Source organism: Candoia aspera, chromosome 2, assembly GCF_035149785.1.
Source record: "Candoia aspera isolate rCanAsp1 chromosome 2, rCanAsp1.hap2, whole genome shotgun sequence".
In the NCBI taxonomy this organism is placed as follows: Eukaryota; Metazoa; Chordata; class Lepidosauria; order Squamata; family Boidae; genus Candoia; species Candoia aspera.
The window spans coordinates 91,230,792-91,253,433 of NC_086154.1; the positions used below are offsets into that span (position 1 = coordinate 91,230,792).

At 38.7% G+C, this 22,642-nt stretch overlaps 1 protein-coding gene across 1 annotated transcript in view; it reads left to right on the plus strand.

Annotated features, from left to right (window-relative positions):
• Positions 1-22,642, plus strand: part of SLIT3 (slit guidance ligand 3) — a 561,750-nt gene that overhangs the window by 270,156 nt on the left and 268,952 nt on the right. Inside the window, exon 5 of the mRNA XM_063292455.1 lies at positions 11,575-11,646. Within this exon, the coding sequence (XP_063148525.1) occupies positions 11,575-11,646 (72 nt within the window). The remainder of the gene's footprint in view (positions 1-11,574; positions 11,647-22,642) is intronic.

Here is a 22,642-nt window from a genome sequence, read left to right on the forward strand (position 1 = left end):
TAAATTAATAATTGGGTTTTCATACTGTGTCAAACTTACTAGTTTTGCAAAATATGTGAAACCATAAACCATAGCTTATAAATCTTAATGGCTAAATTCACACAATGGCCAAAATCAAATGAAACCCATTTTAACTTAGCATGATGCTTGAATCTAGTTGATATATACAGTATCAGGTCAAAGCCTATTCAATTAAGCTCTGAAACTTTGCCATCAACATTTTTCTTTCTTTCTCTTAAGTCTTTGGGGCTAAAGTGTTGCTATTGTTGTTTATTGTTTATTTATGAAATTCTCCTTTGTAGGTATTGACTGTAGTTTTCTATACTAATCCCACCATACTGATCATTGCAGTGGTTTGATCAGAATGATATAAGGCTGGTTTTCAGGCTGGCATGTTTGTAGTCTAGATTCTCAAGAATCTTAATATTTTATTCAGGATTTAGCTTCTTGAAAGAAGACCCACTAACAATCAATCAATTAATTAATTAACCCTAAAGGTAGTGAAATCTTAATGGCTACAGTCTTCTACTTATTTATCAGAAACTCATTGTTTCTTCCTTTTTTAGTAGAAATGTACAAACTATTCAAACATTTTGTATAGTGTGAATGAGTGTGGATAAACTTCAGTAGTCACCCTGAAATAAGCAGAAAATCTTATATCGAAATGAAATGAAACAATGCAAAAACATACAATATGTTGGAGGGTGGATCAGTATATGAGCTGATACAGACAAATGCACGCACACCCACAAAGAGATTAGTTAAAGAATTGAGGGATTTTATTCTGGAGAGTATACCTATACTAATGAAGAAGTGTGATCTAAATATACAATATATAAAAGTATTATATACAAAACCAGTATGTTTTTCTCTGTATGTACAGAATAGGTAAGAAATATAAGACTTATCTAACAAATACAAAATTATAATGATAAATAATAAATATAATAAATAAATATTCTTTTAAGTTTAAAAAATTAAACTTAACCTGTGTAATTTCCTCCCTATCAAGACTCTTTCCCTCACTTTCTGCATGTAATTTATTAGGGCTTCTTTGAGCTTTCCATATTTCAGTTACTGATACTAGAATGTATGTCAGTTTTCTTCTGGCTGTCTTGTGGCCAAACAAAACCTTTAATTCCCAAAGTTCCACTAGCTAATGCCTACAATACAGTCCATCCACCTGATCTTTTTACACTCTCACAACCTGCTCCAGGCTTTTAATCAATTAATCAATTAGATTAAACAAGAATGAAATGATATGCAATAGATGATCTGCCTCTTGCAGGACACAGCACATAAAGTCTGTATATAGATCTATGCTCTAGGGTTTAAATTCTGGGCTTTTCCCTCTCATTTTTCCAAGTTAGTGGATATTTGCTATTCTCTTTAAACCATGGAAGACAGTTGAGATGTATTAACTTAATCATTCTCAAAAAAACTGGGAACTTCTGAATCCTGTCTTATCACCTTCATTCCAAGTACTATCTCCCTTATTTTCTTTTCCCTCATTCTCTGAGTCTGGAACTATCAGCCACTTAGCCCTTTTCTCCTTTTAGTCCTGTGTATCTGGAGGATATAATTTCCCACTAGCCATTTCAATCTCTCAATCTTGATCTTGGAGCTGACATGATATCTCTCTCTTCAGGTCTACCTATTCCCCTCTCTTCCCCATACCAGACAGCAGAAAAGGGTCGTCTGTCTCTCCATCAAAAACTCCACCTATTTGAAAACTTTCATCTCATCATGACATGAGGTAGTCTCTGTTTCTCTTTTTAGCCAAACCAATGTCTTCCTCCCTTCTCCAACCAAGGCCCCTCAGAGTCAGAATTGCTAGCAGATGCAGATGTCTGATTATAGAGCCAACCTGATAAAATATGAGTTCCTAGACTTAGAGATTTAGAAGGTGATTACAGAAACAATCACAAGCTTTTCCATTATCAGTGGACAGATCTGCCTTGTCATTGAATCACAGGGAGGCTGTTCGAAAGAAACCCAAAAAGTTTTCACCCCAATGTATTGGGGGGATAAATTACTTCTAAACTGGATATATTTCAGTTGCTCATATTCCATGTCTGTCCATGTCATCTTGATATATCTTGCTGAAGAAGACTCTATAAGAATCTTGTTTGGAAAGAATAACTTATGGTTTGAGACATCTGCCAAAGAGCGTGACACATGGTGGCTTGGGCTCATGAGACTATTGCAAATTCAACTATTGAAGAAGATATGGTACAGGTATTTATTGCTTTTTCCCATTTGTGTTCAGTGTCTGGGTAACTCTTCCAATGAATTAAATATTCCACTCTGCCTCTGCTATGTTGAAAGTCCAACATAGTTCCATCTCAAATTCTCCATGAGTTGAATGGTGATGGTAGGACTGAAGTGCATAAGATGAAGAAAGATACTGCAGAACCAGAAGGAAACAGTGGGAAACTGGAGGTACTTTCAGTGTGTCTGGAAGCTCCAAGCAAAAATCAACAGGGCTGATTTGTGCAATTACATGGAATGATGTGATACATTTGGCATCCAGATTCTTAATTGTGTGTAGAGAGGAAAATCTGTTGAAACCTAGATGTTCTGGTTTACTAATAGTTTACATAACAATGAAGGAATTGTTCTAATCTGGAATTTTCCCTCTCCATTTCCCTATTCAACTCTGGGAGATAGGCAGAGATAATCAGGTAGATTTTTATAGCGAACAGTTGAAAAAGAGTTCTTCAAGAACATTATTATTATTTTGTATTTTTATCCAGCCTTTATTATTTTTATAAATAACTCAAGGTGGTGAACATACCTAATACTCCTTCCTCCTCCTATTTTCCCCACAACAACCACCCTGTGAGGTGAGTTGGGCTGAGAGAGAGTGACTGGCCCAGGTCACCCAGCCAGCTTTCATGCCTCAGGCAGGACTAGAATTCACAGTCTCCTGGTTTCTAGCCCAGCGCCTTAACCACTAGCCCAAACTGGCTCACAAATCATGCTGTGAATTGTGGACCTTTGTCAGAAATTACTTGATTGGGCAAACCTGGTTTTCGAAAACTTGGTGAATGAACAGACAAGCTGTTTCAAGGGCAGAGAAGAGGCCATGACAGGGAATTAAACGAGCCATCTTAGAAAAGAGATCAACTGTCAGTTGAAAGGCATCAACACCTTTGACAGATCAATTACAAAGTCCAAGGACACTTTTCCAAGGCCCCTGTGGCAAGGGAAGGGGAATGCAACAATCCTGACAGTTAAAGACTTGTGGCAAGAAGCATAGTGTCATGTTTTGTGAGATGGGCGGCATATAAATATGATAGATAGATGATAGATTGATAGATGATTGATAGATAGATTGATAGATAAGAGAGAGAGAGAGAGAGAGGCCTTGACAAAGGCCAGGCTATTGAAAGTCATAGAGAAAGAGATGGAACTCTTTAGATACTTTAAAAGGATGAGCTACCCAGCTCTTGTAACAGAGCTGTGGCCCTTCCTCTCAAAGAGAGATATATAACTACTTGCTGTGGCATATTTTTCTTCATTCCCAAGAAAAGTATGGGGGAGAAGACAGCAGAGATCCTGAAGGTCATCTATCTGAACCCACATATATGGTTACTGTTCTTGTTGAGTACAGATTTGATTGGCTAAGGAAGGAGTCTCGCTTCCAGCTCACGTTTTCAAAGGGCCAGGTATAGGTTGGGAGTGGAGGACAAGTTTTACAGTGTAGTGGTTGGCTACGTTCTTCACAGTATTTTTATATCTATTTTTAATGCATATTTTGGGGGGTGGGGTTGTTATACCCTACCTGCTTCAGAAATGGCTGCCAGGTTTTTGGTCAGGGTTGGTATGGTGACTGCGAGTTGTGGGATTTCTCCCACCCACTAGCTGGACCATTGTTTCAATTTCCTAGTTGATCTACTGCAGCTTGGTTCTAATACTGGAACAAAGCAATGACAACTTGATTGATGATTCACAGGGTTGCAAGAGGCACTGTAGCCGTAAGTTATTCTGAATCTATAGGTGCACACTCTACTCTTCTCCCATTGTGATGGGAATACAGGTAGGCAGAGCTTGCTGTCAAGCTTTGCACCTTGTAGGACTTATGATCTTATTTCAGCTTTCCTTTGCTTTACTGACCTGCAAAGGTCATTAAATGCAAAGATTCATCACAAAGTTACTGTTTCATCACCATCATAACTGAAAGGTCACTTTACAAGACAGTCACTAAACAAGGACTGCCTGTAGTGCCTACTGCAATGTACAGCACTTAAAGCCTGTACAGTGATAGTTCTATGTTCCCTCCCACTCTTCCAAGTCACAGATGATTTGCCATTCTTTTCAAGGTCAAGGGAACCTGTTGGTATGTGGTGATAGATAGGTTCTCTTGAGCCTAAGATCTGATGCTTTCTGTCTCAACAGCTTTATTCCTAAAAGCTAGGAATCATCATCAAATCATTCCAGAATTCAGGGCATGGAATAATTGTCTTAATCTGTTGAAAAGTGGATTCTGGTTGACAGAGAAATGTAACAATAGAAAAAATAACCTAGGGAAGAATTCTTGGCCTGGATCATACATTGCATTAAGCTGTGGTTTATTCAGCTGTGGTTTATTGAATAAACAAGAAATAAATCACAAATGTACAGTATATACCACAATGGTTGCATTTATACAAAATGCTAGGCCAAAAACAAGCAAACCACATTATGTTTTAGTGCAATGCATGAGTTGAAGTCCCTGTGTACAACTGCAAATCATGATACTGATCCTAAAAAGAACTATTGGCTGGGTTTGTACAACACACTGAACCACAAATTTGCCAATTACATTTATGTGATACAGTTACTTTGTGTTTCAGTGTGTGGTGTGAGCTTGGAAATGTGAGTGTACCTTGACTAAACTAATCATATGTATGTATGTATGTATGTATGCATGTATTTATGTTGTTGTTGTACAAACCGTATTTATGGTTTGTTAATTTAGACATCACAGAAAATGACAGCTCATAATTTACAAACCATTTCAAACCTTGATTTCTCATTATGGTCTGCTGATTGCAAATCCTAGTTGATCAGCGATAGGACATGGTTAACCTTGGTCAAAACTGTGATTAACCATGAGCAGAAACTATAGATTGTTTTAGCTAGTGTGCTTTATATTGTCCAAACCTCCAACCTCCAGACATATAATGGCAGATGTGGGTGCAAAATAGAACCCATTTCAGTTTTCTGGGTAGTGCCTCCTCACCCAGAATATTCTCTTTAGAGACAGAGACTATAGGAATAATTAGCTTTCCCTGTGTCTGGGGACCATCTCTGGGTATTTCTACTTACTGCTGTTCCTGTTCCTCCTCTTCCTGGCAGCAGTCAGCTAAGTCCTCTGGAGTGCATATCATAGGTGTCCATCACAGGTCACAATGATGTCACAAGGATAACACATACATCACACACAAATGATGTAATATTATAGTATATCCCACCTGTGCTTGCTCATGGTGTTATATGAAGATAAATCACAATGAAGTTTTCCTTTGGTTACATATCAGAAAATTTCTTCCTTTTAAAAACTATTAACAGATGTTATTACATTAATGTTCTGGGATAAAATATTTAGGAGATTAATAAGCACACAAGCTTTACACTGAAATTTGTCAAAACATTGTATTCTGGGAAAAATAAGAACAAATAATTTCTTTTCATTGCAGCAGTTTATGACAAATTTCCTACTGTTCATTTCTTTGTTTTGGTCTGGGTTGAATATTCTTGCATAATGGAGTGATACTGAATGAATATGAAGATATCTGTAATATAAACCTCCCTTTGAAAGTTGCCTTAGAGTGGGGAAAAAAAATAGTCCCCTAGCTTGACTCAACACTCAGCAGGCAAGGGGCTCTGTGGGAGGGTCAAAAATGTCAAGATGGCAGCCACATTCATGCTTTTGAAGCCCTGCCCCTTTTTTACATGGGTTGAGAGCACATGGTTGATCACATGATCTTGATCCTTTTGACTCCCTCCCTGCAGACACCCAGACAGCATACCTTCATGGCCTCATTCACGTTTTCTTGGTAGCAATACTGGAGCGGCTTGCCACTGCCTTCCTAATCTAGCCTGTAGCCACAATATCTCTTGATGGCTTCCTGGTCCTGGCTGCTTTCCAAGCCCAGGCACAGATGGCCAGCACTGCCCCCTGTTGAGACGTATGAAGTACAACACATACCTTATGGGGCTGCTGGAAACCTTCTTCCTTCTATGATTAGTGTTCCAAAATTTAAAAATGTGTTTCCTCTTTATTTAGCACTAATCTTACACATGTACTTTCACCAAATATATATTACCTGGGAAGGATAATTCTTTGTAAGTAAGTCTTTGACATGCAGAATAGGCTGAAGACAGATTAATCCTAGAGGTATAATTTAATCTTTCTAGAGGTGAGAACTGTTAATTCTCTAGGGGCTGTTTTTCTCCCATGTATGATCAGTAGTAAATAAACAATAACTGAAACATGTAAACTTTTATGAATACTTTTATATAAGCTGAAAAATCATGTGGTTTCCCCACGTCCGCTTACCAACCATCAGCTTCTTTTTTATACTTAATTTGATTGGGTGAGCTGACATCGTCAATCTGCAATCCAATAACATGTTTGATGGCTACTCAGAAGAGAGTCTAGTTAATTTTTGGAAGTGCTGTTATGTAAATAAATATTCTTGCAGAGCGCTGAGCCAAGACATTTGCTGATTAATCAGAGTTTTGCCCTTGTCTTCTGCAAGAATAAACCTTGAAATGTCAGGAGATACTTTAATGCTTTTACATAGCAAGAACACACCCACACTTTTTTTTGGTCCACCAGTAAGTGAAAATTCTGAATCTAATCACACTATACAATCTTTGTGGTATGCAGTAGGGCCAAATATCCATCAAGACTTGCTTTTTCTTATCAAGTAAGGTATTTCATTTTTTTTTTCCTTTAGTAGATCATTGTTTCTTCACCACTGTTTCAATAGGCTATATCTTTTTCATTTCCAGGTATTAATCCCCTGTCTCACAAAAAAGAAGTTAAATAGTATCCACTTTGCTGGATACTCATATAATGAATGAGATTATATCAAGATTCTAACTGGGATGATCTGACTAGATTTTAATTAGTATGATTTAGGGTGAAAGCAGGGCATTAAGAGAGTATTTGCCATAAATAATCTCTGTGACCTGTTCTAGCTGTTGTATTGTATGTTTATAATGGTAGAAGTACTACTATTTATAGAGATCAAGTAATAGAAGAAGATACTGTAGATTTTGATAACTACATGGTGAGTAGAGGGAAATAATTTTGCTTTCTGACAATAAAATGAGTTATTAAATTGTTAAAAATGGAAGGAAGGAAGGAAGGAAGGAAGGAAGGAAGGAAGGAAGGAAGGAAGGAAGGAAGGAAGGAAGGAAGGAAGGAAGGAAGGAAGGGAGGGGGAGATTCCATTTCATGCTTTCATAATCTTAGTGCTATGCTTTGGAGAAATTGTAAAGTTTTTGATATATGAACAGTTTTAACTTTCTGTTCTCAATTGCACCTTATGAAATGGACTCAGAAATGAACTTTATTAATGGAATGGATATTTTAGTAGATTGGTTCATATTATACAGAACAGTTACAATGGGAAGACAGGGAGGTATTGGGTAATATGATCAGTGCATTTTGTTATATAATGATTTGTCATGCTAAAGTTACAGAGTAGCCAAAAAAAAAAATTATACAGTCCACAGAAAATGGGGTGGGGGTGGGAGGGAGGAGGGGAGAAAGCCTTTTACAATGGGAACAGCTTATAAATATTCAAGAACATTGATGTTATTATTTTAACATTATTCTGTTGCAATATTGGGTGACTATTATGTTGAAAATTTAGAGTTTTGTTTTAGATTTGTTTAGTTCAGGAAAGGGAGTAGATCATTTTCTGTTTTTTCATAAAATCAGCAACATTTTCTAATTTTTTTTAAAAATTAGCATAGTATTCTATTCAATTTACAGTATCTTCCAGACAAAATAAAATAAAATAAAATCCACAATGCCCATAACATCATGTGAATCACTGTGAACTAACCCAGCTGATTTTCATTAACTTAAGGTCTGTACGTTGAAAGAAGAATAGGAAACTTTTTTTAAAATTTTGGAAATAATTTTTTTTAAAGTCTATAGTCTAATCATGTTTAGAAGATGTTTATACATTTAGCAGATCTATAACTGATTCCAGCAAGATTGAAAGTTTTATTGTTCAGAAGTCCCAAGTCTGAAAATTTAGTCATAATGACCAAGTCAGTCAATGTTAGAATAGCTGGAATCTGTGTCTTTAGTATAAATTTGGTTCTGGCCTAAGGCAGCATCCAACATCTTCCCATTCAATGAAGGTTCCATCAGGGATTTCCATGAACAGGAAAAGAGATGTTTTGCCAGTCCTATCTTTATCTGAACTTCCTTTCACTACCACCCATTCCCCCCCACCACAAAAAAATGGCTCAGAGGACAGTTATCATCCCCCTAGTTCAAAGGCACTTCACTGAACAGAACACTGTAACTGGACCCAATCCATGGCTAGCTTTTATGCAAGTCTTACAGCATTCTATGATGTACTAAAAAGATAAAAGTGGGAGTAATTGAGAGATGGCTTTTTAAAAAGGGATAGTCTGCTTGCAGTAGGTAACTGTGTTAATGTATTTAAAGAAGTTCTTTGTTGATTTTAGAATTGTGCCCAATACAGAGCTAATATGGTAATCTTTCTAGTGTCTGTTTCTATTTGTGCATAGATGCTTCCTACAATAAAACAGGTTAAATTACCTTTAGCACACCTTTTTAGTACCCTTTCTTGATCTCTATTTTATTTGGTTTTGATAAATAGTTTTTATACAATATCCTGCACATTCATGAATATTTAAGTTTGAAGTGGCTTTCATCACAATTTCTTAATCTCAAATAGTTGAATAAATAGATGTATATTGCATTCAGTTCCCTAATAGACCTAGGAGAAAGTTGATGGTCTTTAAGAAGCTGATAACACTGATGCAGGCACAGCAAAAGACATTCATATGAACAAAATACACCTTCCCTTATTTTATAAGACTTTCCCATAATGTGTTTTATAGTTATTTCAAACATCATACAAAACCCAACATGCTTTGTAATGATCAGCCAGATATAAACACGTACTGCTGCGATACCAGCACTAAAGTTGTCAGGTTATCAGAATATGAGAAATATTTATGCAATAAATATTGGAGATTTGGAGTGGCTTCAGTGTTAGCCAGAGAAGAATATTTCAAGAGAAGATAAAACAAAGTTACAAGCAGATGTATTAATTTAATATTGAAAAGATTATTTTCCTGAAAATAAGAAGACAGAAAGCAGCCATAAGAGAGACAATAATTATTATTATTATAAAGCATTTTAATATGCTACAATCTCTCAAACATTGCTTTAAATCATGCCTTTCTGCTCTACTTGAAGCAATAAGGAACTTATTTAAATGACACTTTTTAATTTTAATTTGTATTTGTTTTGAATTGATGGTTTCCTGTTTCAAATCCAGTTGTTTCCCTTTTGCTGCTCATTTTTATTGTTATTAGCCTTTAATGTTCCAGACATTATTTTTGCAATACTTAACTTTTGCTCCTCTGCATTACTTTCAGTAAATCATGATACTGATCAGAATCACTGAGATCAAAGGTCTATCATGAAGCATTTAATATTTCAATGTCACTAGTGATGAACACGATTAGAAAGTTGGAATATCTTCCTAGTGAGTATTTCATGACTAGGGGAAGTCCTGAAGTACTTACGTATGTTTGGAAACATCATTTTGAAAACAATATAGCATTGTTATGTGTGCCATTTGTGTGCCTGTCTCTCTGTCTGAGAAAACAATTACAGCTACCAAGAGGAATTGGTGTAGACTAGATGACTAGTATAAATTGAATTAGTTTGACAAGGACATTTGGGGTGGGGGCTGAATGGACCATCAGCCTGATGGAAAACAGAAGAAAGCCCTTGGTGACCCAGTTGACCTAGGATGTCAGTGTGGGTTTTCTGTGTGGTGCTCTCATTCAGAGCCAAAATGCTTATTATTCAATAAAATCAATTTGATTGAGGTTCATGGTACAATAGAGAATTCACTTTCTCTATTGAGGGGGAGAAATTCCATAGAGTGCATTCTAATGGATGTTACTTATCTGAAAAGTCTGAACATTGTATACATCTCTAAAAAGCATCTCAAGTTTGGATAGTATCTGTTATTCTTAACATCTGTGCAGTATCCAGCAATTTTATAAATTGAGCTTTTCCAATGCTTGTTAATAGTGATTTTCTTCATTTTGTGATATATTCGAATAATTATTCTGTGCTTTTCTAAGCCATTGCTTGTGACTACAGTAATCCACAAAGGATAGGGAAAATAATATAAAGCATATTATCTTTTTAAAGGGAAGAACATGTGAAAAATTTCCTTAATTTGCTCATCTTTTTTAGGACTTACTGACATTCTTATTATTCTTCTGTTCATGGCCACAAAATGCTTGTGAATGTATTGATACCGCTTTAGTCAACACTAATTGCACCAGGGATAGGGAATATTTTGTTAGGTTCACGTTCTGATTGGAAAGCTCACAATTGCCAAATCAGAATACAACTTTCCATTACAGTATATTTGTATTCTCTAATGGAGTTCACTAAATGAAAGAATTCTGGAAAAGTAACCACAAAAATGTGTAGATTCATGGAAAACATACAAACGTTATATCATGGAAAAGAACATATATAAAATGTCTATGGTAGGCAAAACGGAGTACAAAAATTAGGCACACTGCATTCAGAAATGGAGATACATTGTAATGAAATGAATATGATCCTTTTGTGAAGATCTCTTCTTGCAGCCACAGGTCAATGCAGATATAAGACAAAATAAATCAAGCAAAGTAAAACTAAATTGAAAAATTATGATGCTTAGTTAGTTATTTCTTTGACGTACATTAAAGATGGAATGGAATGTAGGAACTAGTATGAAATTCCTTCCTTTAATAAATCTGCAGTGTGCACTTACAGCAAGTAGTATACTGTATACAACTACCTGAAGTGGTTTTGAACTAACATGTATAGGATTGCATTACAGTCTATATACTAATAGTATTACTTCTTATTCTATCCGCTCTACAATATTTTGGTTGCTCATTCCCTCTCTCATTTTCAATTTCTAATGTTTATTGCCAAGTTTCATATAATAATGAAGAAATGGACTGTTTAAAAACACAGACTTTAAAAAGTACATTTAAAACCTCTCAGGGCAATTTGGTGCAATATTTAATTTGAAATGCATAGTAGTAGGAAGCTATTGTGGCTATTAACAGTCCAACAGATTTTTTTGTGGTTTATGGAAATGTAAAATTCTGCATAGCTATCATCTCAGTGCATTACCTCTTAAAAGTATTTTAACATTTTTATTATTCTTCCTATCCATGTCAAAGGAGTTTGCAGTTGTGAGCACATCTTTATGACAATATTATTTTCATTCATTTTCAATGAGTGCATAGTATTTATTTATTTGTTTGTTCATTTATTTTTAGGGACTTAAGTGAAAACCAGATTCAAGGCATCCCCAGGAAGGCTTTTCGAGGAATTACCGATGTAAAGAATTTGTAAGTATTGTCTGTAAATAGAATTGGAGCGGAAGCTAAATTCTTTGTGTATACTATCTTATGTATTTCAGGACCAGATACGCATCAAGTACTTTGTGGTATACCAAAATAGTTTTCTTGCTTAGAAATTGGTGGTCACCTTTGACATCCATTCATATCTTGATTAAATATAAGTACAACCTTTCAAGATACGGTTTTTCCCTATTACACTCTTCAGTGTCTGTTGAAGAGAACTTGGAATGCATCAGACTTCAGGTGTCTTTTCAGTTGGAACACATTGATACCTTAGCTTTGTACTGTACAGGTAGTCCTTGGTTCACCATGGTAATTGGGACTAAAATTTCCATCACTAAGTGATGCAGTCATAAAGCGCAATGTCACACGACTACATTGTTTAGCGATGGCAATCCTGGTTGCCATTGTTAAGCAAGGATTGTGGGTCATTAAGTGAGTCCCAGGTGGCTTGCAAGCAGGCTGGCAGGCAGGTAAGTGGTTGCTGCTGGGTGGGGGAGAGTGCACAGGTGTCCTGTGAGGCACAGCATGAGCACAGTGGGGCCAGGGGTGGCTGCTGCCTGGCAGGAGAGGCTGTGTGGGTGTCCCGTGAGGTGCAGCACAAGTGCAGCCAGGCTAGGGGTTGCTGCTTTCTTGGTGGAGGAGGGTGTGAGTGACTTACCAGAGCAACTTGCAACCTTCCCTGTTGGCTTCCCCATTGACTTTGTTTGTGGCAAGCTGGCAGGGAAGGTTGCAAATGGCAATCATGTGACTGTGGGATGCTGCAACTTTCATAAGCACAAGCCAGTTGCCAAGCACCCAGATCGTGATCACTTGACTGTGGGGGTACTGGGACAGCCGTACTGTCAGAACTTCAAGAACCAAGTGGTCATAAGTACCACTCATTCAGTGCCATCGTAACTTTGAATGGTTGCTGAATGAGTGGTTGCTAAATAAGGACTACCTTTAGTTAACTATAGTAAATATATAATACAATAGAGACATCTTCAGAGATTTTCTATCTAAACAACAGTTAGGACTTGTACTGTCTCTTCTTTTGGCTTCAGAAAGATCTAATGGAGTATCACATGCCATGATATATGGGGAAATCTAAGCCCCCTATAATGGAGTCTGTGGAAGTTTCATGGATTATACATTCATCACAGTCGAATCCTATCTTGTTCAGCTAGTATTTTGCTACTAGTATTAGAGTAATTTGTATTTATTTCTTTTCCCTAAGACTGTAAACTGTTCAGATGCATTATACAGTATCAGTAGTCTTTCAAGAATCCTGTATAGTACACCAATATTCCTCTTCTTTATTTTAAAAGTAGATATGAAACTGAGCAATAAAAAAATCCCTGACAGTGTCCATGATTGGTTGGACTGAAATTTGAACTGGAGAATTCAACCTCATGCTCTTAATTGCAAAACTACCACACCTACAGGAAGCTATGCATTTAATTATTTTTATCTATGCATTTGCTGAAGTAGTATTTCTTTTTATGCGGCTAGCAAGCATTATATATATGAATGTCATGCTAATTTCTAATGATCTGGATTAATTAATTTTGCTTCACAAGATGTCCAGCTTTACATTAGCAATAAGATATAATTAGCATATGCAATTAAGCTAATAAGAGAACAAAGATCTTTGAGTCAGTCTTCAAGAGATGAAACAAAGTGTAGGAATTAGTTTTAAAAACAGTATTTGGTGAAGGCATCTTTATATTGTAACTATAAAATAATTGATGCATGTGGTTCTTATACAGGTTAAAGAAGAGGAATGTGGTTAAAGAAGAGGAATAAAAATACTTCCTTACATTTACTGCATACCTTTTCAGCTTCATCTTTTCCTGGGCTGGTGTGGCTGCACTCTGCAGCTGATGTGCAGTTCTGGAAAAGCATTTGGTTTCTAGTGTTCTTGACAGGTGCTATATGTGTGCCCATTCACACTCAAAATCACATTTGACCTTTCAAATTCAGATCACTGCACAACCCTACTGCTTAGATTCAGCTGTATTTCAGAAGAGAATCAATCGCAAACAATTTGTTTCACTTAGAAATACCTGTCCTGAAGTATTTTTGGAAGGTTGGATATTGAAAAAGGCTGTTCTTTCCATAAGAAAAAATGTTATGTTCTCACTGAAGTACCATTTTACAGAGTGAACTGGGTGTTTTTTCCATCAAGCCCTTTTACTTAGTTTTAAATAGTGCCCCCCAAACCCCTTTAGTTAATATTTAAGTAACTATTTAAAACTACTTTTTCTTAGGTTTGATTAGGGAAAAAAGAACTGTTTTAAGAAGAAAAATCAGCCAGTATTCATGAGCAGACAGAAATGCTTAAAAGAACACTAAGGGAGGGAGGGAGGGAGGGAGGGAGGGAGGGAGGGAGGGAGGGAGGGAGGGAGATAGATAGATAGATAGATAGATAGATAGATAGATAGATAGATAGATAGATAGATATAGTACAGCCTTAATCAGAAACTTCATCAAATTTAGTGGTAGATGACATTTACTTCCAGGTAATTGTACTTAATTCATTGAAGAACCTTCAGATGGTTTGAATAGTTTTATTTTTTTTTCCCTTTAATTACTGGATCATATTCAATTTTTAATTACATTTCTTTTTCTAGTTTAATCTAGTCTATGTAGTTTCTATGTAGTCTAGTCTCATAATAATGTTCAAAGATCATTATAGTGATAAAAGCATTTAGTATCATGATCAGTATTTTATATTCTGTTATTATTATTATTATTTTATCCCACCCTTTTTATATGTAACTCAAGGTGGCAAACATACCTAATCCTCCTGCCTCCCCCTATTTTCCCCACAACAGCAACCCTGTGAGGTGAGTTGGGCTGAGAGAGAGAGGGACTGGCCCAAGGTCACCCAGCCAGCTTTCATGCCTAAGGAGGGACTAGAACTCACAGACTCCAGGATTCTAGCCTCGTGCTGTAACCAATTGAGACAGAGTATGAATTTCTTTAAGACTACATTTATCTTTTGTACTACATTCATCAAAAGGAAGCTAAAATATGAAATGTAACTCTAACATTGCACATATTTACCTGCACTGAAAAAGATGAATCAGTTGGACGTGTAATTTAGTTTTTTTTAGTTCAACAATACTGCCAAATAAGGAAGTACAATTTCCCGTAAAAAAACTGTGCAGTTGGCCTTCATCTTAAAGACATTATTTTGAAGTGACTGCATATTCTCCAACTACTTTGCATAAAATGAAAATGGAGCAGATGCTGCAAACAGTCACTGTGAATGCTGTTAATGCTAGAAAAGGAAGTTGCAGGGTTATGTTTAACCCATAACAATACTGTACTTTATTGTACTTTTTCCTGATAGCGGGAAAATTATAGTGTATACAGTAATATGCATTTGACATGCCAAGTTTCTTCCTTACGTAAAATCTGTAATGTTTTATTCCATGCATATTATATACATTTTTTATCCTCTCTTGCTATGATACTCTTTTGTAGATTGTGCTTTTTTTCTAAACATATTGAATATGTGGAACCCAATTTGAGCCAACAATGTGAAAGATTTTATACCATATGGGGACATAATTTCATTTTAAATGTGTCCTATTAGAACATAAAGAAATTTTTATGAAGAATGTTCAATCAAGGCCCAGAAGATAATTTTTTAAGAGGGGAAAATTGTTACATAAAGCCCCAAGATTTTGTCACAGAATTTACTTTTTTAACTTAAAAAAAAAATGCCTCATGCCATATTCAATTCAGCCTTTGAAATATTTTGGTCTGCTTCATTAATATATCTGAAAGAACTATTAAATCTAGTCATGCAACATATAGTCATATGGATTATATTTACTCGTGGAAACTATTCCTCTGAGCTAAAGTGACACTTTTTTGGCATGATTCCATTTTAAATATTGGACCCTAGCATGAAACAAGTATGAAACATAAGATTGTCCAGTTCAAGGCTTTCCTTGAAAAAATGAATATTGCTAATAACGATATGCCAGCAACAGTGTATGATCTAATCAAGCTGCCTCTTCTCATTCTTCAAATATTAGTTTAATATAGCTAGTAATCAAAGAATGGGTTAGAGAGAGCTGAAAGGCATTCATCTCTTCCAGTATCCCTTTAAATATTTGCAGAAGCAGAGCAGGTCACAAGTTAGAAATAGTCATTCTAGGCATGGCTTCACTTTACAATCCATATATACCAAACATTTAGATGTGTATATCTGTGTATGGAATTATATTTGTCTTAGTTGTTTCATTGTATGCAGTGCTATTAGAAAATATTTTTTACAACAAGAAAACTATAAAATTACAGAAATGTTTTCCATTTTGATTATGGACAATACCTAAGAAAGAGTTTTCTCTTAAAATCAGGCAATGAAACAAGGCACACATTAATTATGAACCAACGAACATCTATAATACTAACTAAGATTTTGTTTAATTTCTCTTTGATATTGCTAGAATGAGAGTGATGAAAGTAATAGGGGAGGTCTAAAACCAGAACTCCAGTAGAAGCAGTTCATTATTCAAGGATGGCAAGTGGGGCTTTTAAGTGATCCATTCTGACAAGCAAAGCCTATGGCCAGAAAAGGAATGAAAAGATTTCCTCTATTTAACATTCCAATGCAATCTTTTAAGTGGATTTTTATAGATTTCATTCACTGTTGAGCTGCATAATTTTAATTGCAATATAGAGGCCAAAAAGCAAAGGCCAGAAGTCTGCCTACTACTAGTACCAGGTATTAAAATATAAATCTAAATGAAAAACTGTACCTCCTCTCAGTAATTTAGCCCATAAATTAAATGACACTCTCCAGTTCAGTCCTCTCTGGGGTGGCCCAAGCTGTATTCCATGCAGTTACCCTAATTAGGCCAACGGAAGTGCAACATTGTTTTTTTAATTAGAAAATCACTTGGGAAATTGTCTCCAACATAAAGCGTACAAATGTGCAGGGCTCAATCCATCAATGTCAATTATTTCCCCCCTGCATTTTTTGCTATCAGAGCTCAGCTGCAGACAGGTCAAAGGCCACAAGTGCTGAAGCCAATCTGAGCTAGACAATAGGTGAAGGAGACAGATAATAGGCTGAGTCTAAGTCAGTCTGTATCTTCATCAAGAAGCTGTAATACCTTTGTAGTAAGCAATGCAGCAGCAGCGGCTGGACTTGAACCAAGTTCATTAATTGGAGAGCACAATTTCCTTATTAAGTTGTATAACAGCTGCAAAGCAGTTCTTGAACCCAAGATATTCCATTACTGTACACTCTTCTCTTTTCTTCCCAAGCACAGACTGACAATCTCCCTGGGTTGGACCTGAGATGACATGGGCAGGGCAAGTGAACTTCAGCAGCAACAGAAATGGGGAAGTGACAGCAGCACAGAATGTTGTGTGCAGCAGAATGCCCCAGACAACAGCAGCTGAGCCTCTCCAAATGGCATCATCTTAATTTACATAATTTTCACAATGACATAATTTTAATAGTATATTCACAAAATTTAGCTACCAAATCTCCACAGAAGTTAGTAATAGTCAAGGGACCACCTACTGTACATAATAGTACTAACTCTCAATTATGTAAAATCATAAATGTAAAAATCTCCACAAACCCTCATAACTGAACCCAAAGGTTTCTATCATGGAAAATGGTCCCCAAAGGTGAAGTTCTAACAATTCATGTAACCCCTAAAATAAGGCTTTATTTTCTTGGTATCCCAGGTTTTATAAAATACTTGGCTAGTCTTCTTTCTGATCTTCAAAAGGGTGCGTGGAATTCATGTTCAACTCCATACCTGGGGGCATGACGTAACACGTGTAACATCCATGTCTCTTTTTCCCAGGAGCTTAAGGAAAGGTGGACTGTATATACCATTCTGATAGTGCTCACAAATGCTGTGGAAATCTAGCTGATCTCCTAAGAAAGAAGAGTAAGATTCTGCAGAAGATCTCATTCCCATGAAAAGTCTGGAAATATTTTAATAAATCAACAACCATAGCACAGTTTCATTGCAGTGAGGTCTCACCTGGGTCCTCAATAATCCTTTCAGTTCCAAAATCCCCTGTAATATGTCTGCCTGTGGTGCTGATGGCAAAACTAGGATTGCCTAGCTAGCTGAATTGTATCATGAGAGAGGAGAGGAGAGGAGAGGAGAAGAGAGGAGAGGAGAGGAGAGGAGAGGGACCCAGTTGTGATCAAGGAGCACAGAGAGGAGTCTCTGGGGGATAAGGGTAGGCTATGCTATTCAGGTGGTGATGGGGCGGGGATGTCATGATGGGAGTCAGAGGGCAGGCCATTTTCAGGGAAGACATGGCGTGTGCCAGCCCTCTGTACTCAGACCCAGGTCCTGGACAAGAGACTTGTGAGGGCCCTGGCTTCCAGCTATTGCTTCTTAATGCCGGGTTGATTAACAACAAGGCTCCCATCATATGTGATCTGATCACTCAGAAGGGGGCAGACCTGGCATGTATTACCGAGACCTGGCTAAGCCCTGAAGGAGAGGTGCCCCTTTTGAAAATGTGCCCAGCCAGGTTTGCAATATGGCACCAGCCAAGACCCAAGGGCAGGGGAGGAGAGGTAGCTGTCATCATCCGGGAATCTCTCTTGGCCTTCAGGGTCATTGCTCCACAAGTAGCCGGTTGGGAGACTCTGTTTTTGAAGTTGGGCTCCTGGGAACAGTTGGGATTGTTGCTACTGTACCAGCCTCCCTGCTGTGTAGCAACCTCCCTGCCTGAGCTGCTGGAGGCCATCTCAGAGTTGGCAGTGGAGTTCCCCAGACTCATGGTTCTGGAGGACTTCAATCTCCCATCCCTGGGGCATGCCTCAGAGGTAGATCAGGAATTCATGGCTAACATGGTGGCCCTGGGTCTGTCCCAGATTATTACCTAGTTCAGGACAGTGGCCTCACACCAGACTTGGTTTCCTTGTCAGAGCAGTGGCAAACTGATCTGAAGGGAGAGTTACATCTGTCCCCTCTGTCATGGTCAGATCATGCCCTGGTAGCCCTGAATTTTTCCTATGCTGCCCCCCTTTGCAGGGAGGCAGGACCCATTTGATTGGTCTGCCACCAGTGACTAATGGACCCAATGGGGTTCCAGAGGGAACTGGGAGCTATACCCAAGGATCTGCTGCACAGTCTAGTAGAGGCCCTGGCTTCCACCTGGAATAGGGAGATGACCAGGGCCTTGGACAGGATTGTGCCCGTGTGACCTCTCTTGCCCCATAGAACCTGATACTCACTATGGTCTATGGAGGAGCTGATGGTTCTGAAGAGGATTAAGAGACATCTAGAGTGTTGCTGGAGGAAGACAAGGACCGAACCCGACTGCATACAAGCTAGAGCCGCTATTAAGGCCTACCTTGTGGCAGTAAGAGTGGCGAAACGTCTTATTGCATCCACAGAATGCCACCCAGTGGCCCTGTTTAAGATCACTCAATCCCTTTTGGGAAAGGTGGGCCCAATGACTTACATTCATGGCTGCACAGAGGCGTTTTTAGGGCATCTGCAGGATAAAATCACTCGGATCCATTCCAAGTTGGATTCCAAGCATGAGGCATGGCCTGTGGAGATGCCTGGGGAAGGTACTTACCCGGTTATCTGGGAACAGTTTGATCCAGTTGGGCCTGAGGAAGTAGACAGGGTCCTCCAGACTGTAAATGCCACCACTTGTCAATTAGATCCATGCCTTTCCTGGCTGGTGAAGGCAGCCAGGAGATGATGTGTGGTTGGATCCAGGTAATGGTGAATTCATCCTTGAGAGAGGGAGTATTTCTGGCTGCCTTTAAGGAGGCACTGGTGTACTCCCTCCTCAAGAAACCATCACTGGACCCCACTGTGCTGGACAATTTTCATCCAGTCTCCCATCTCTTCTTTTTAGGGAAGGTGGTTGAGAAAGTGGTGGCATTGCAACTCCAGAGGATTCTGGATGAAACGGATTATCTGTACCCCTTCCAGTCAGGTTTCAAGCCTGGATATGGGACAGAAACAGCATTGGTTGCACTTTTGCATGATCTCTGGCAAGAACAGGATGGTGTCCTGTCCCAGCCCAATCACACGCGATACACTAGGGAGGCAGTTGTAAAATCTTACTGAGAAACTTGTGAGGTAAACTTTACTGAGAAACTTGTGAGGTAAACTTGTGAGGTAATGAACAGGCAGCAAAAGAGTGAGAGCGCAAATGCACACCCTCTACAGAAACAAGCCCCAAAAGTCCCACGAGCTTGCCTTAAGGGAGTTTCATATTCAAAACAAGATTAGTCAAGTGAGTCCAAGAGTCAAGACTCAGGTCACAAGGTTTTCGATCAGGAGTCAAGGCACGTGGAGTCCGGTAAGCAGACGGTTGTCTCCAATGATTGGTCTGAGCTTGCAGGTCCCTTTTTATAGAGGCAGACCTGGGTGGAGCTTATGTAGGAGGGCGGGGCTACTTTCTCATTCTTAGTCTTGCTGACCTCTGCTGTTCCTCTCTCCTTTCCGCTCTCCTTTCTTGAGCACTGGGAGGGGGCAGCAGCTCTTTGTCCTCACTGATCAGGGGCACCTGTGCCTGCTGCTTGCTGACCAGCCCCATCTCCTCTGACTGCTCAGATGGCCATTTATCTAGAGCTGTCTGCTCACCTTCCAACTTTACTTCAGAGGCTGGCCCATCCTCCTCATCTGACTCTGACTCCGAGCCCGAAACCCCCATGGACTCTGAGCCCGAGCCCCCCATGAATCCCTCCCCTCAGGAACTTCCTCCCCCAAAATTTGCATTTTGAGCTTTTGCGGGTATTGCCAGTGAAATTGCCACGTAAGCTGGGGACCATGCACATCATGCTCATTTCCTATTGAGTATTTGTCAGAGCCATACCCTTTCCAGTCAATCAGGTACTGGAGGTGTCTTTGGCGAATGCAAGAGTCCAAGATATGGGCCACCTCATATTTAGGCTCCCCGTGAATCTTGACAGGTGGAGGTGGAGGTTCCACTGACCAATGTGGACTGGCGGACGCAGCTGGAACTAGGAGGGATCGATGAAAGACAGGATGTACACAAATGCAGGATGGCAATGTCAGCCAAAAGATCACTGGGTTAATAACAGCTTCCACAGGAAAAGGTCCCAAGAAACGGTGATCCAGCTTTTTCGATGGGTGCAGAGTGGGAAGATATTTAGTGGAGAGCCAGAGTAAATCGCCAACAGCTAGTGAAGGACCTGCTTAACGATGTCAATCTGCAAACCATTTGTAATCCTCCTTGGCCTTTTCCAGTTGCTCATGAAGAACCTGATGGATCGCTTGTCATTCTTGGAGGAAATTATCAGCAGTGGGGACTGAGGAATCTGGGACAGACAAAGAAAAGAGCCAAGGATTAAAACCATAGTTAGCCAGGGAAGGAGACATGTGAACAGAAGTATGCTGTGCATTGTTGTATGCAGTTTCCGCTGATGCCAAAAGGTCTGCCCAGTTCTGCTGGAAATTCACTTAGCAGTGCAAATATTGTTCCAGGATGGCATTAACCCATTCAGTTCCTCCGTCCATCTCTGGGTGGTGTGCCAAGGACAGGTGAATTTGGATCCCCAGGTTCTTGAGAAGGTCCTGCCAGAACCAGGCAGTGAATTGTAGGCCTTGATCTGAGACTATACTCTCGTCCAATCCATGAACTGCATTGGGTGCCAGTTCGTTTCTGGGTCCAATTCAAGGTGTTGGTTATCACCTTTAATGTCCTACATGGCATGGGTCAAGGTTAGCAGAGGGACTGTCTCATCCCCATTACATTGGCCCGTCCCACCCAGTCAGGCAGAAAGGGCATGTTACTGACCCCGTACATGAAAGATTGTTGATTGGCGGGGCCCAGGAAACAGGCCTTCTCTGCTGTGGCCCTTACCCTGTGGAACACACTTCCCCCAGAGGTGAAGCAGGTGTCTTTTCTCCTGGCCTTCCAGAAAGGGTTAAAGACCTGGCTCTGCCATCTCCCTTGGGGTGGGAAAGGGGGGTAGTGAATCCTGGGGGTGGCTAGCGCCATAAAGTGGTTCCTTATACTTATGAATTTAAATCAGAACTTTTAATATTGCCATCTTGGATACTATTTTATATTTATATTTAAGATATCTTGTTTTTATTGTATTTTAATCTTCTTTAGCTTTACTGTAAACTGTCCAGAGTCCCTCTTTTGAGGGAGATAGACAGTGACGAAATTTGATAGACAAATAAATAAATAAATAATTTCATCAACAGATTCTAGTTTTTTAAGAAGCCATCAAAATGTGCTTTGATGTACAAGAGGCAGTCTGCTGAAGTGGTGAAGGTGCTGGCCTAGAACCCAGGAGACTGTGAGTTCTAGGCCTCTCTTAGGCATGACAGCCAGCTAGGTGACCTTGGGCCAGTCACTCTCTCTCAGCCCAATCCACCTCACAGGGTTGTTGTTATGGGAAAAATGGGAGGAGGAAGGAGTATTAGGTATGTTCCCAGCCTTGAGTTATTTATCAAAATAATAAAGGTGGGATAAAAAATCTAAAAAAATTACTCTCACCACATATATTTTCGGAATCCATCTCAGAATTAGAAAGCTTTTTGTCATATGCTTTTAGGAGTCATAAGTAATAATCTTGTGGCATACCGAAAATCACTGGTGTTCTTGAAAATTCACATGCTTTCAACTCTGTTATCTGGTATAGCTGATCAAAACAATAAAATTAGCCTTTGACCCTTTATTCAAGTTACCTAATCCTAGAGAGTTGGTCAGTGTTGCTTCAGATCCTAGTCCTGCCTCACCATATTTTCTAATCCTTAGATTATTTCTTTATTATCTATAAAATGAATAAATTACTGTAATTTGCATATTTTTTTTCAAACAGATCACAAGTGAATCGTTGCCCCTGCTTGGGGATAACTTGCCAAATTTTAGCAAAATAAATGTAATATTTGTGCTGGATGTTTTGTTATTTTTTTCTTTTTCAACAAAGCCTTAAATTTGACATAGTATATTTTTTTCTTTTCTTCTCTCTCTCCACCCCCCCAATCTTGTTTTGGCC